This window comes from Phalaenopsis equestris, unplaced genomic scaffold, assembly GCF_001263595.1.
Source record: "Phalaenopsis equestris unplaced genomic scaffold, ASM126359v1 Scaffold000188, whole genome shotgun sequence".
Taxonomy (NCBI): Eukaryota; Viridiplantae; Streptophyta; class Magnoliopsida; order Asparagales; family Orchidaceae; genus Phalaenopsis; species Phalaenopsis equestris.
This window is the reverse complement of record NW_018164630.1, coordinates 916007-930536: the sequence shown is the minus strand read 5'-3', so window position 1 is coordinate 930536 and position 14530 is coordinate 916007. Positions and strand designations below refer to the sequence as shown.

At 35.0% G+C, this 14530-nt stretch overlaps 2 protein-coding genes across 4 annotated transcripts in view; both read left to right on the top strand.

The window, feature by feature from the left end:
* LOC110022413 (plastid-lipid-associated protein 6, chloroplastic) overlaps positions 1-12378 on the top strand; it is a 17397-nt gene extending 5019 nt beyond the window's left edge. The window contains exons 2-6 of one of the 3 annotated variants that reach the window (XM_020721341.1): positions 9290-9526; positions 9613-9739; positions 9827-9955; positions 12044-12101; positions 12345-12378. In XM_020721341.1, coding sequence (XP_020577000.1) covers positions 9290-9526; positions 9613-9739; positions 9827-9955; positions 12044-12101; positions 12345-12363 — 570 coding nt within the window. In that variant the 3' untranslated portion in view covers positions 12364-12378. The other 2 variants (XM_020721340.1, XM_020721339.1) reach the window with 2 other exon arrangements.
* A 1044-nt stretch (positions 12379-13422) lies between these two features.
* On the top strand, positions 13423-14308 carry LOC110022403. Its single transcript, XM_020721323.1, has 2 exons — positions 13423-13971; positions 14053-14308. The coding sequence occupies exons 1-2, from the start codon at positions 13483-13485 to the stop codon at positions 14059-14061; spliced, it is 498 nt and encodes a 165-aa protein (XP_020576982.1). The 5' UTR covers positions 13423-13482; the 3' UTR covers positions 14062-14308.
* Positions 14309-14530: the final 222 nt, after the last annotated feature.

The following is a 14530-nucleotide window of genomic DNA, read 5'->3' as shown; positions in this document are numbered from 1 at the left end:
AGAATAGAGAACCTAACACCGCTTCCAACTGCTGTCCAAGAATCTAATCCGGCTCCAAAATCCTCTGAATCTCACTCAGGTACGAAATCTATAGACACTAGTGATTATGAGCTTACCCCGCCTGTGAAAGATGATTCTGATGTTCCTTGCACTCAACATCCTATTGCCCGATTTGTTTCATATGAGATGTTATCTCTTCCCTATCATGTATTTGTAACTGCTATTGACAGCATAAGGTTCCGAATTCTATTCAGGAAGCTCTCTCACACCCGGAATGGAGAAAAGCTGTGAATGAAGAAATTGCTGCATTAGAAAAGAGTGGAACGTGGATTGTGTTTGATTTGCCCAAGGATACGAGACTAGTAGGATGCAGGTGGTTATTTACCATCAATTGTAAAGCAGACGGAAGGATACATCAGTTAAAAGCCCGACTGGTTGCACAGTCATACGAAATTGACTACCAACAGACATTTGCCCCAGTAGCCAAACTGAACTCCATTAGAATCCTACTCTCCATTGCAGCAAACCGAGACTGACCCCTTATGCAACTTGATGTCAAAAATGCATTCCTTAATGGAGATCTTGAAGAGGATGTATACATGGATTTACCGCCTGGTCTTAAAGGGTCATTCCCTAGTGGCAAAGTATGCAAGCTCCAGAAATCTCTGTATGGTCTCAAACAATCTCCTCGTGCTTGGTTTGTCTGATTCTAATCAAGTGCGGTTATACTCAAAGCCAGACTGATCATACAATGTTCACAAAAAGATCCGAGAAGAAGATTGCTGTACTTATTGTGTATGTGGATGACATCATTCTTACCGGTGATCACACTGAAGAATTGACAAAGCTGAAGAAGTTCCTAGCCCATGAATTCGAAATCAAGGACCTTGGAGACTTGAAGTTCTTCTTGGGAATGGAAGTTGCAAGATCCAAAATGGGGATAGCCGTAACTCAAAGGAAGTACACATTGACCTATTGAAAGAAACTAATATGCTTGGATGCAAACCAATAGATACTCCAATAGACCCGTATAAAAAGATTAGAATGGAGAATAATAGTTTACCTGTCGATAAAGGACGATATCAATGGCTTGTTGGTTGACTTATTTACTTGCAAGATCCAAAATGGGGATAGCCGTAACTCAAAGGAAGTACACATTGACCTATTGAAAGAAACTAATATGCTTGGATGCAAACCAATAGATACTCCAATAGACCCGTATAAAAAGATTGGAATGGAGAATGATAGTTTATCTGTCGACAAAGGACGATATCAACGGCTTGTTGGTAGACTTATTTACTTATCCCACACCAGACCAGTCATACGTTTTTCAGTAAGTATATTAAGTCAATTCATGAACTGTCCTACTGAGGAACATATGGGAGTTGTCAACCGATCTTAAGATACTTAAAGATGACACCTAGGAAATGATTATTATTCAAAAGGAATGATAATCAAAAGGTAGAAGTTTTTACTGATGCTAATTGGGCAGGAGATATATCCACCCGACGATCAACCTCTGAGTATTGCTCGTATGTATGCTGCAATCTAGTGACTTGAAGAAGTAAGAAGCAATCGGTGGTGTCTCGGAGTAGTGCAGAAGCAGAATACAGAGCACTGGCGCTTGGTATCTGTGAAGGAATAGGAATGTGGATCAAAAGCAGAATACAGAGCACTGACGCTCGGTATCTGTGAAGGAATGTGGATCAAAAGATTTCTCAAGGAGCTTGGAATTATGGGAGAAGATTTTATCAAGATGTTCTGTGACAATCAAGCTGCAATCAGTATCGCAAAGAATCTTGTTCATCATGACCAAACGAAACACATTGAGGTTGATAGAAACTTAATTTCAGAAAAGGTGGACAATGGAATCATTGAAGTGGTCTATACTCCTTCTAGAGACCAAACCGCAGACATTCTCACCAATGCTCTCCATAAGTCCAGTTTTGATGAGCTAACCAACAAGTTGGGCATGTACAATATGTACAACCCACCTTGAGGGGGAGTGTGGAATTATGCTCATTATTATTTACTTTATTCTATTTACTACTTGCTATATTTTGTCGTGGTATAAAAATGGTAATTCCTTAATTATAGGTATTTATGTTTATTTCATAATTATAGGAATTACTTAATTGTAGGGAGCTTTCTTTCCTCCTTTTATCTCTTGTACTCACCTATTTATAGGTGAATTATCTATGTATTTAGTGAGAAAAAAGTTATTCAAAATTCACATTATCTAAGTCGCATTATAGAGCCATTAAATCATCAAAATACAGTACTAACATGAATTCCTCATCCACACGTCACACACACACAAATTTGTACGCCAAAGTTATTGACATTCAAAATAATTATATAAAATTCTAAATCATGATTATAAAAGTACACATCCACAAATAAACAAAAGAGTACCTCTATCCATAAGAACAACCACCTTACTCCGCCGGAGTTTTACTCTTCATTGGATAAATATTTGAGAGATCAGCAATAGCTCAATAGGTTATATGAGACCTACATATATATTCAATACACAAAAGATTAAAGAAAATGTGTGCCAACAATGATCAATTCAAGAACAATATGTGAAGTAGATAAATCTATATGCTAGTATTTATATGTAGGTATTATGTACAGAATGAAAATCATGAATAAAAAATATCATCTTAACGTCATATTTCATGCTTAGTATCATATATGCTAGAAGCGGTTTTTGTACTTCAGGTTATCATGTATAATAATATAGGATTTATCCATAGTCACACATATATTATACAAATATGGTTTTTTAATTACTTTTATTATATCACATGTATTCTTTATTCTAATCATAATAAGTTCGGTATAATATCATGATATGGCATATAAATAAGAATAATAGGTGGCATGGTATATGACACTTAATTCAAATTATATTCCAATCGTTTGTCTCATTTTGTATAAGACTCATACCACTAACCAATATTTAAAACAAAAAAACTAATTACCCTCCCTCCTACAGGATATTGTGGCTCTACCAACGTAAAACATACAAATAAATTTTGTGTACACATATTTCATAGTATATGTAACAATTAATATCTTAGATTATACTTAACATTCATCGCATCATATCATTTTTATCCCCTTTGAAATTGCATGTAAACTAGAAACAATAGGGTTCATAATATAAATGAATATTATTATATCAATATAAAATCATAATATATGAATTACAGGAAATAGCATATAATCTATTTATGTAAGTATCATGTGATGAGGATTTATAAAAATATCTACACTAGCTAATATTACTTGAATCAAGAAATGCCTTAAAAAATATAAAAGATACTGAATAAAATTTAATATAATAATTTTCATATGTGCAAAATAAATTGGATAATAATATATTAAAAGTTAGTTGGTAAAAATTATTAAAATATCAAAGTTTTTTTAATGCGACCAATTAAATTAAAATAAATCACATAAAAACAAAACCTTTGAAAATAGACATAGGATAACACTAGTATATCTTGTACTAATTAATTTTCTTAACAAATTTGCCTTGTGAAAGTAGCTATTGGCTTTCAAACTATAGCTTTCTCTTTTTTCTCTCTCTCCTATTTCCCTTTTTTCTGTCATGACCAAAAATGAAAAATGAAGGGTAATGGAGACTTCTATAATTGTGATTAAATTATGCATAAAAGAATAAAGAAGGGTATATTCATATATATAAATTATTTTGTTATCAGTATAATATTTATATAAATCATCTTTTATCTTAAAATAAAAGTCCAAAAATAATAAAACAAAAATTCAAAAAATACTACAATGTGTAGAACATTTTAGTGAAAATAATTCATAAAATAGACACTAATGATTTCAGATAATTCATTTTTATGAAAACATTTTTATTTGTAAGAAATATTACTCAAATAAGAAGAATTATATTTTCATATCCATGGTACCTAGAAGATAAGCGAAATTATTTATCAAATTGAGTAAAAAAATATGCTATAATTTGGTTAAGGTGATTTTTAAATTGAACTTTTGATAGATCCAAAAATTCATTTGGATATCGTAGGCCAAATGTTAGCTTATAATAATTGAAGGGATTGTATCATTATACTTAACTAATCATTCATATAATTATTTAGATATTAAAATCAATTGAAAATAAAATTTAATTGATATGTTGGAGTATCATATAAATTAAATATGGGTATATATGTCAAAGTAAATAGGCATTTAACGGCACTGTAGTGAATTCCCAGGCAGAAATGTACCTACAAATATTTTAATCTCTTCATCTTAAAAAAAACATTTTCCACCACATTCTAATAATCGTAACTAAAAGATATTGATAAAGATGTCTCATTTTCTTGCGTATGAATTTGAACCTCAATATTATTATTACTTATTAGATACATTCATTTGTAATTTATCTAATTAATTGGCTATTAGTTGTTTTATATGTAAATATAAATATATTTTGTTTCGGCTAATAAATTCATATATATATATATATATATATATGTATATGAACATTCAATTTACTTGTTCTCTAAAGTTTCCTATTAATATGTAGGGTAATGATTTGGGTGCAAGAGTCGAACCTCAAGTCTCTGATTGAAGGTCTATTTATAGGCCAAGCTAGGGACTAGTTTTAGCTAGAACAATGGCATCCTAAGCTTTTTGAGGAGTGGTTCAGTTTCTTAGGTGATTAGAGCTAAACCGAGCTTGCTTCTCTTTGTCCTTTTCAATTTGATTTGCAAGTGAGCTTCTCGGTTTTGTTGTGGATAGGAGGAATCACAAGAGGGTAGCTTGGGTAGTTATAAGTGAATCGAGCTCTCCACCTCTCTTATAGTCCATACTAGATTTGGGTTTAAGTGGATTATGTTGAACCTCGATTCGACTCCATGCTTGATCCCCTTAACTTATTTCAACAACATATAGGAGATGATATGAGGGTCTTAGTTCAAAAATTAAATGAATTAAATTTTAAATTTCTTTATTTGGTCTAGTTTGGATCATCATACCCTTTGATTGTTTATTTTAAGCACATCGATTGGGATAGTTTGGCTTGAATTGGTTTTAGATTGAACCAATATCAATATGATTTGAATTTCTTTACGTGGATGATTACGGTCTCATTGTATTATATTAAATAAAATAAAGCACAACCTCGCTTGGGTATCATTGGTTTGGAAATGACTAGTCTTGACCCAAGGTAATTCTAAATGAGTTATCTTAGGTTTAATTCTCAATAAACTTTGATTTGGTCTATAATTAACCAAAGTGGTCTTGGGTTTGTTTGGTTGATTTTGAAGAGATTATTAAAGGTCATTAGGTGTATTTGATCAAAATTCAGCTGGTTTGAATTAATTGGGGAAGAGTGACATTTGACCCAACCATCTCTTCATATATCCTATTGGGTTAAGTTAGCCTATTTAGCCAATTTAAGGTCAATATTCTCAAATCAGGTTCAAATTAATTGGGATGACTTTATGTTTGATTTTATTAATTATGCTTTAAGTGGTTTTTAGAGTTTGACCCAACACTCCTTAATGGATCATATTTGGTTAACTACACCAAATGGGTTAATTAGGTTTAATTGGCTTGATTTATGATTTGTACAAGTCTATTAGAGCACTTACTTAGGCTTGATTTGCTTATTTTGGTTGATTTTATTTGGATTTCAAAGGATCTTAGGGTAGTCTAATATGTTAGTTTTTGGAATGCTAGCCCAAGTTTGACTCGAGTATGGTTCTTTAATGACTCTTAAGCTAGTGAAGTTCATTGTGAATCAAATGGTTGATTATAGAAATTTGATTTTGTGATTGGTTCCTATTTGGTCACCATGTGCTGACTTGGTCAAACTAGGTCGACCAAACCATTTGTTTCAAGGGTGAGTCAAGGATGGGTCCTAGACTCCTAGAAGGAATGCTAAGGCTGAAGTAGATTTTTTGAGTTTATACGATCTAATAGTCTTAATGATGGTCCAAGAATACTTTAGGGAATAGTTTAGTTTGCTTTCTGATTCTTGATTATTTAGTTGTGGTCAGTTCAACTTCAATTAAATGAGTTAATAATCAATTGAGTTCACCTTAAATAAAGGAAGGTGAATTGATTTATTTTAATTTTGGTTTGATCCGATCACCATTTAGGAAAATCGATTAACAGAATTTAAAAAGGAGCTCTTATATTAAGATTTGGTTTTATAGACTAAGAATGGAAGAAAGATTTGCCTACCTTCTTAAAAATGAGGTCAACAGTCAGATCTTAGTCATTCACTTAGTTCCAAATTGGCTAATTGGCCCATGTGGCCATTAATTAGGGCCAAATTTGATATTGAGATTGAAACACTATTGGCCATCTTTACAATAATCATCATGTTGATTATGTTGCGAGTTGACAACTCCAAGTTTTGAAAACTTGAGAGTACTAAATTTTTTATTGTAAAAGCTATGGCTCAAGTCAATGACAAACTTCTACAAATTATTAGTAGGGGCGTTTTGCTATTACTTGTTAGGCATGGTCACTACAAGTAGATTGGATTCTCCATCTTTATTGTAAATCCCAAATATAGGCAGAGCAGAATGAATTCTCCTACTTTTAGGAGATAAGGTCTAATAAGTCTAGTTATTGCAACCTTGTTCAACTGTATTTTAGCAACATTAAAGATGGAGTATAGCCGCATCCGAAAATAGAGAGAAATTTTCTCTAACGAAGTTGACAAAATTATCTGGAATTTAAAAGATTACTTGTTAATTCTTTGGAAACATAGGAACAACTTTAGAAGCTTTGTAGTAGGAGCAATACCACATGAACAACTGACAATTAGTTAAGCCTATATAATTAATATTTTTTTATAAGTATTTTAATTAAGGAGATCACTCTCGCTCAACATTACTTCTTATTTACTTTGCTTTGTGCAGTAGCATAATGATTATTGGGATGGTAGTTGACCTTGTTTAAACGTCTTGGATCCATCATCTACAATGTTTTCAGGTTTATCTTTGTCGAAAGAATTAGGGAGCCTTAGTTGTAAGCATATGCTCTGTCCTAGAGTTCTTTGTGCTGCAACTAGAGTACCTTGGTCAAGAAGCTTTCAATGATCAGTTGCATTGAGTCAATGAAATTACTATAACTTTTAGCCTGAATTAATGCTTCTTAGATGTGATTGTTAGGCGATGAATTGTCTCATCTATAGATTTCTCTTAAGGACTAGAGGTGATAATATATGAAAAGAAAAACCTCTAATAGTGAAACGCTGATTTTTTATTGTTCCACCTTGATGTAATGATATATGGGTATAGTCCCTAGAGAACCACCACAATATGGTACCAATAGATTGGGATTCCAAAGGAACCAATATATTCTTCCCTGATATCACACTTGTTTAAGTTCTTGACCTTTCGTTCTCTTTGAGTGGTGAAGGTATTGACATTCTACCCAGATACATCTCATAATGTTTGTTGCAGAAGTCTTTTTGTAAAAACAACTTGTAGTTGTGTGAGGATATAGTTTTTAGTTTCTCTATTTTGGGGTGCTTTCAATAGTTTACTTCTGCCAGAAATTATCCTAAAATCATTATTTATCATGCTATTTACTCTATCTTCAACGATTGATCTCATATAGGAAGTTGGAGCTTTGGTGATTAGCATGTAGCTAAGCATTAGTAATTCTTTGGTTTAGGTTGTTAATGTGCTTATCTTTATTCAATCCTACTTTGGCTCAAGATTTTGACTCCAAGCCATTTCATTTAATCTCAAGCCAGTTTAACTTTGGTTCACATTGGCTCATATATACTTGTTTCAGTTCTAAGTCCAATTAGGCGTAACTATAAGCAGGATCAGTTTGTTCTCAATTTTGATGATTCATTGCATGCTTGCTTGGTTGTTTGATTTGAGCCAAATATCATTTTGATCTCAACCTTTCTAGGTTTTCTTAGCCAGACTTTCAAACAATATCATATACATGCATAGGTGTATATGTCGGTCCATAAATGAATCTATCCATTAATCAAATACAAATGCATAAATAAATGTATGTATAATGGCATCTATCCATATGTTTCTATTCTGATATGATCTTAAGCTGGCTCGATTTGATCCAGGGCTGACTCAATTCAAGTTCAATCCAAGATGAACTTGGCTCAGTAATTGACTCATTGTTTTCAATCCTAGCACAATTTCTACTAAAAATTGTTTAGATTTTTTGAGAGATCCTTGATCTTTGAGTTAAATTCCCAACCCTATTTTGGGTTATAACTACGACCTTAGTGCCTGAAGAGTGGGGTTGCAAACGAATTGAACTGGGCGGAGCTAAGCAAGTGCTTGTTTGAGCTCGAGCTTAAGGTCAATTCGAGCTTTTTGAAATATGTTTGAGCCTGAACTTGTTTATTATATCCTATTCAAGCTCAATTCATAGAGTGATGATGCTTATTAACGAGCAACTCTTTTAAAATTATAAATGAGCATAATTGTGCCTTACTTGAGCTTTATATGAGTAATTTATTAGGAAAAAAATTGATCATTTTAAATAAAACTGATTGAATATAAACAAAGTAATCATTTAGAAAATATTATTCACTAATGAGCTTTAATCAAGCGTCTCAATGAGTTTTTTTACGGGCTTTAAATGATATTATTTATAAATTTAAATAAATCGAAAAACAAGCTATTCAAATTTGCTCATTTATCAACCGAGTTTTTACGAAAATGTTCATACTCTTTAAATTAGGTAAATAATCATAAACAAGCTTTAATCGAGTCAAGTCATTGGATAATTTGTCAAATGCTCAGTTCATATGCAGCCCTATTGAAGTGGATTCCTTTGAATCTTTAATTTGTGTGAACGACAGCTCTGGTAATGTGGTAGATTCAACTCCAAGATCATCAGCATGTTTGTAAACAATGTTCTTGAGTTTGTGCCTCTTTCGATATGGAGGCTTAATTCAGACCTACATGGCTCGGCATGTCCTATTAACAGTTTTCCAAGAACTCGGGGTTAGTTTGGGAGAACCTTGGGTGATATACTGCTCTATTTTAACTAACTAAACTGAAATTTCGTGAGATGAAAATGAACATATCCCTCAAGAAAAATCAAGATGGAATGGTTTCTGTGAATAAACAATGTGTAGTCTGTGCTCTTATGTATACAACATTTATTAGCTTTGTCTTTATAAAAGTGTACTACCTGCATTGACTGTCATCTGCGATAATAAGAGGACTGTTTTCATGTTTGCTTGCCGTTTATAATAGCATAGTTTTTCTTCTTTAAAAAATTATAATCTGATGTGATGCAGAGTATTGTTTCTGGGCTGAACAGAGGCCTTGCAGCCAGTGAGGAAGACCTCAGAATGGCGGATTCTGCTGCAAAGGAGCTTGAGGCTGCAGGTGGGCCTGTTGTCCTTACCAAAGACTTGGATAACCTCCAAGGGAAGTGGAAGTTGATCTACAGCAGTGCTTTCTCTTCTCGCTCGCTCGGTGGAAGTCGCCCTGGCCCTCCTACTGGAAGGCTTATCCCCATTACGCTTGGACAGGTTTGTCCCATAAATTTTGCTTTTGATTCAGCACAACTTCTAGGATGCGATTATTGATATCCTTTCCATTGAAATTTTGTAAACAGGTGTTCCAGCGGATAGATATCCTTAGCAAAGATTTTGACAACATAGTAGAGCTTCAGTTTAGTACTCCTTGGCCGCTTCCTCAAATTGAAGCCACAGCTACATTGGCTCACAAATTTGAGCTTATAGGTCAGCGACTACATGCCTCCTAATTATTATGAACTCTTTCAAAGATTAGTAAAGCGTAAACTGCAAGATCTGTATTTTGTTTAACAGGAACCTCAAAGGTAAAGATAACATTCGAGAAAACTAGTGTCAAGCCATCAGGGAATTTATCTCAGCTGCCACCTTTTGAAATTCCCCGTCTTCCTGATGCACTGAGGTCTCCTTCAAACACAAGAAGTGGTGAGTTTGAGGTTGTCTACCTTGATTCTGACTTGAGGATAACTAGAGGAGATAGAGCAGAGCTTAGGGTGTTTGTAATCACGTAAGGTTTGTGGTACAGATTTTTTTCCTGCATTTGGAAGAATATGTTCAGATCTTCTTCGGACACGTATTCTTCCAAATAAGAGTTATTACTGCGTAGCACTTGTTCTGTATTTTCTGCCATTTAATTTTAAGGGGATTTGTTATGCTGCATGGAAGAATACGTGTCCGAAGAAGATCTGAACATATATGCTGGTAGAGTTATTACTGCGTACCACTTGTTCTGTATTTTCTACCATTTAATTTTAAGGGGATTTGTTATGCTGCATCTCATTCCCAGCTGTCAACTTATATCAATTTTACTTGATTTTAGCAAGTGGATCGCATGACTTTGTATACATTCTTACGATGCTTTACGCTGTGAAGCTCTCCACATCATGTGTAGGAATGTAGATGATGATATACTGCTTTATGAGCGTGCATGCCACCTGATATCCCTTTGTGACAACATATTGCATGCATGGCATGCGTGTTCTCAGAATCTATGCTGTATTTCTCGAATCTTTTGATTCATATACATGTTATTGTTGAATGCATATCTGTCCGGTAGATCACACTCAAGTAATAGAACGCATTGACTGAGGGAGAGAGAGAGAGAGAGGAGGACTTATCCCGTCGGGGTGAATGGGGTGTTCTCCGGCTCTTATATCTATTTTATTCCATAAAAAATAGAGGTTACAAGGGGGGAACCAAAAATCCATTTACATGAAAGGGACCCCCTATTAATAGATGATAGGAGGATTAAAAATAAAGTGCAATATTACCATTGCTTTAAAAGGGGTTAATACATGATATTTTGATCATCTTATCTGAACCGTTGAATTACGTCGAGATCCGTGCAGATCATTTTTTAGTACACATATTAAGTTCCTCAATTTTCTTCCTCTTAGATAGCGATAGCTGCAATGAGGACGAGAAAATTTATAAAACAAACAAAACATGATCACATAAATTGAACCCCGAGATGGGTTGTCTATATCCCTCAAGGAACTTGTCGCTGTCGGGTAGGGGATCATCTCCAGGGATGAACACAATTCAAATGTGTAAGTAGAGGGGATCGATCGGACGATCTTGGCGTCTCAACCGATCGCTTTTATTTGACTGGGGGGCTTATGTCGCGACCGGTATATATCTGTCTTAGGTTTGGGCCACTCTCTATGGGAGGAGGTGACTTGTACTCCTCTTCAGGATAAATTTCATCGTTCCCTTCGCATAGCTTATCGCTATTGGGTAGGGATCCAACTCCGGAATTGGGTGTTGAAGCCGGGTACTAACCTTTCACTTGCGTTAGTCCTTGGTCGCTCGGTTGGGCCTCCGTCTTAGGTTAGTTCTCCTCTCTATGGGAGGAGGCCGCCTAAACTCCTCTCTGAGGTGATTGTCGACGTACTCTTCGTGGAGCTTGTCGCTACTGGGCAGAGAATCGGATGTTCGTACGATCCGAGCTATGAGACTTGAGCTCGTTGTAAGGAAAATTCATTGACTGGCCCTTGGGGTGTTTTACTGATCAGACGTCTATATCGTCATTGTCGGTTATTTTTTATGCTTTTAATTGATCGAAAGTTCTTTGGATCTTTGTCGGTTTTGCTACAAGGGTTCGAGTTCCTCATGTGTCGAGTGGCCGCTGCCAAGTCTTTACGTGTATAAGGTTGAAGACCAATATAGATATAATTAAATTTCTCCTTGAAGAAGCTGCTAACTTTGCCAATATAATATAGTAGATAGTGAGATATATAAGAATTGAGTGGTATGTTTGTGAATCTTCTCTGATTTTGAGGTGGCCGGCTAGAGCAGCGAGGTGGTCGGCTGGAGGCGACCAGAGCAGCGGCCGGCTAGAGAGTGGCCTGTTGGAGGTATACGAAAAATTGAGCGGTATGTATGTAAATATATAAATATATAAGAATTAAGTGGTATGTATGTAAATCTTTCCTGATTTGAGGTGGAGGCGACCGGAGCAGCGGTCGTCGAGGTTGGCCTGCTAGATTTAACAAGCTTCCTCTATGGTTTCAGGTAAGAGCAGAGTGGACGGCCGGAAGCAGGTAGATGGCCCAAAGCAGGCATCCAATCGGTAAAGTGGCGTTTGATTGGCGAAATTTTTTTAAATAAATCTTCTTTTTTTGAGGAGCCAACGAGTCATCTCCACAATGCCCCAATTGTCTTTTGCTGCTATTAACCTTCTGGGACTTGGAACTTCTATAACCTAGATCATACTTCAAGTTCTACTCTTGTTCTCTTTGATATTTTTGGTCAAATCAATGTTGTTCTTCTTTAACTTGTTGGAATATCTTTTCCATCTCCTCTGCTTCAACAGGTTTTGGTTTGTTGATTAGCCGCTTGGTATTTCCAACTTTAGATCCCCGAACACGAGCTTCTTAACAAGTCGAATGCAAACTGTTCGCGAACAAATAGCCGTTTTGACAACCCTGTTGCATCAAATCAAAGATATTTTTTATGTATGTTTTTTTTTATATATATAAAAAAAACCAATAATATTCATAATTCTCTCTTGAAAATATTTTTTCAAATTGAGGCAGAGATAATATAAGTGTAATTATTTATCTAACATCTGAATATGATGTTCACATGGGCTTAAAGCTATTTCTCATGTATATTCTCTAAAAGAATCAATAGTGGTCATAATTCTTCTAGAAAATATTTTTCTAGATTGAAGCAAAGCTTAGTGAAATGAAATTAATTATCTAACATCAAAACTTTGATATTTTATATAGTTAAAAAAAAAAAAATTCAAATAAACAACAGTGCTTATATATTCATAAATTACTTTTCAGATTGGACAAGAGGAAAAATGAAAAAAATAACTTATACAATATCTAAACTTAATGTTTGCATCAACTCAAAGATATTTCTTATGTATAATTTGAAAGAACCAACAATGCTCAAAATTTAAAAACTATAAGATAAGAACATTGAACATTTAAAAAATTAATTGTTGACCAACAAATAAATTTATTGTTGAATATTAATAAATAAGTTGGATTATATTTAAACTTGTTTCATTTAAAATTTGAGTTTAAAAAAGATATTCACTTCTCTCTTTACAAAGGGCCCGTTTGGGGCATCTTATTTGGTGCAGTGGCGTTTTGAAAACGCATCTGGCCTATTTGGGTAAATTGCGTTTTGACAGCTTATGCGTTTTCAAAATGCAGAAACTACACCTATCTAGGTGCGGTGGGAGCTTATTGATAATGGTCTGATTTTCAAAAAAAAAAAATTGTAATAGTCACCGCCCCTAGCTTATCAGCAGATTATTTTTAATCAATTTATCAGCAGATTATTCAATAAGCTACAGCTGCCCTAAACAGTCCCTAAGTTGGAACATTATTACGAAGTATTAATCCGAGCTGAGTTTGTCTTGCCAAGTGTGCTGGCTCATTTAAAGCTTATTGATCAAGTAAAGTTTCAATTTTGAAACAATAAGGTGAGCTAAAATGCCATCCGCCGGCCGTCGGTCTCTTCCCCTCTCTCCCGCTTCCGGTTTCTCTCCAATGGACGATCCTCACGATCCCTTTGCTTCCATCATATTCGAATGTATAATACCTCCGGAGGCACAAGAAGCTCTCCGTCACGCGCCGGAAGTCGTCGAACCTGGTTTGTGCTCTGCGATCTCCCGCCTAAATTGCCGGACTTTCCCTATTGCTCGTAATCCCGATACTCCTTCGGAGAACCAGATGCTTCCTGATTCTCCGTTGAGCCAAATTGACAAGGGGAACTTTAATGGCGCTCCAACCCGCACCGAGTCATCTTCCAGTTCCATCCCTGAACGGACGCTTCCGCTGGACAATTTCATCGACCTAGTTAAGCATTTCTCCCTGCATTCGGATCGGAGCTTAGGTGATAAAGACATTCTCGAAATCGCTGAAAGGAAAGGCATTCATTTCCCTCCACCCGAGTGGTGGCGTACTGGTGGCTACAAAAAGGTGATTGTTTTTGTTTGAATTTTCTTGTCTGTGAAATTTGTTGTCATACTTTACAATCTGAATGATCTGCCTTTTTTGCAGGTGCCATAGAGGCTGTTTGATGAAGCTTTCCTATTTTTGAGGTCGAGACGGTCTTGCTTTCTGCTATACTTTTCCTTTTGCGTGATTCCTCCAAACTGTTAGATGAAACGGCGATGAAACCTTTGTTTTTTTTTTCCTTTTGATGATGACGCTGTTTAGTCCTTCTGGCACATGATCTCGATCGCTTCTTTCTATTTTGCATGAACCAGATTGGGTCATCATTTTATTAAACACTATTGTTTGTTCATATGAAACTGGCTAGAAAATTTTGAACATTTGTTTGAGTTCTTAACACTTTTTTCCCATTCTCCTTTTCTTATGATAATTTAATCCCTTTGATTATAATCACAAAAATTGTAAAAATCTCCAAGTCATACTTGTTTGAGTTAGGTTGATCATGTCATTATGAGAGTCTGAATTTAGCTCAACGAGCCATTGATTGTGAGCTACTCAAAGCCAACCTTATCAAGTTATCCAT

Excerpts from the sequence above, each read along its gene's own strand:
- LOC110022403 (XM_020721323.1), top strand. The coding sequence starts at position 13,483 with ATGCCATCCGCCGGCCGTCGGTCTCTTCCCCTCTCTCCCGCTTCCGGT.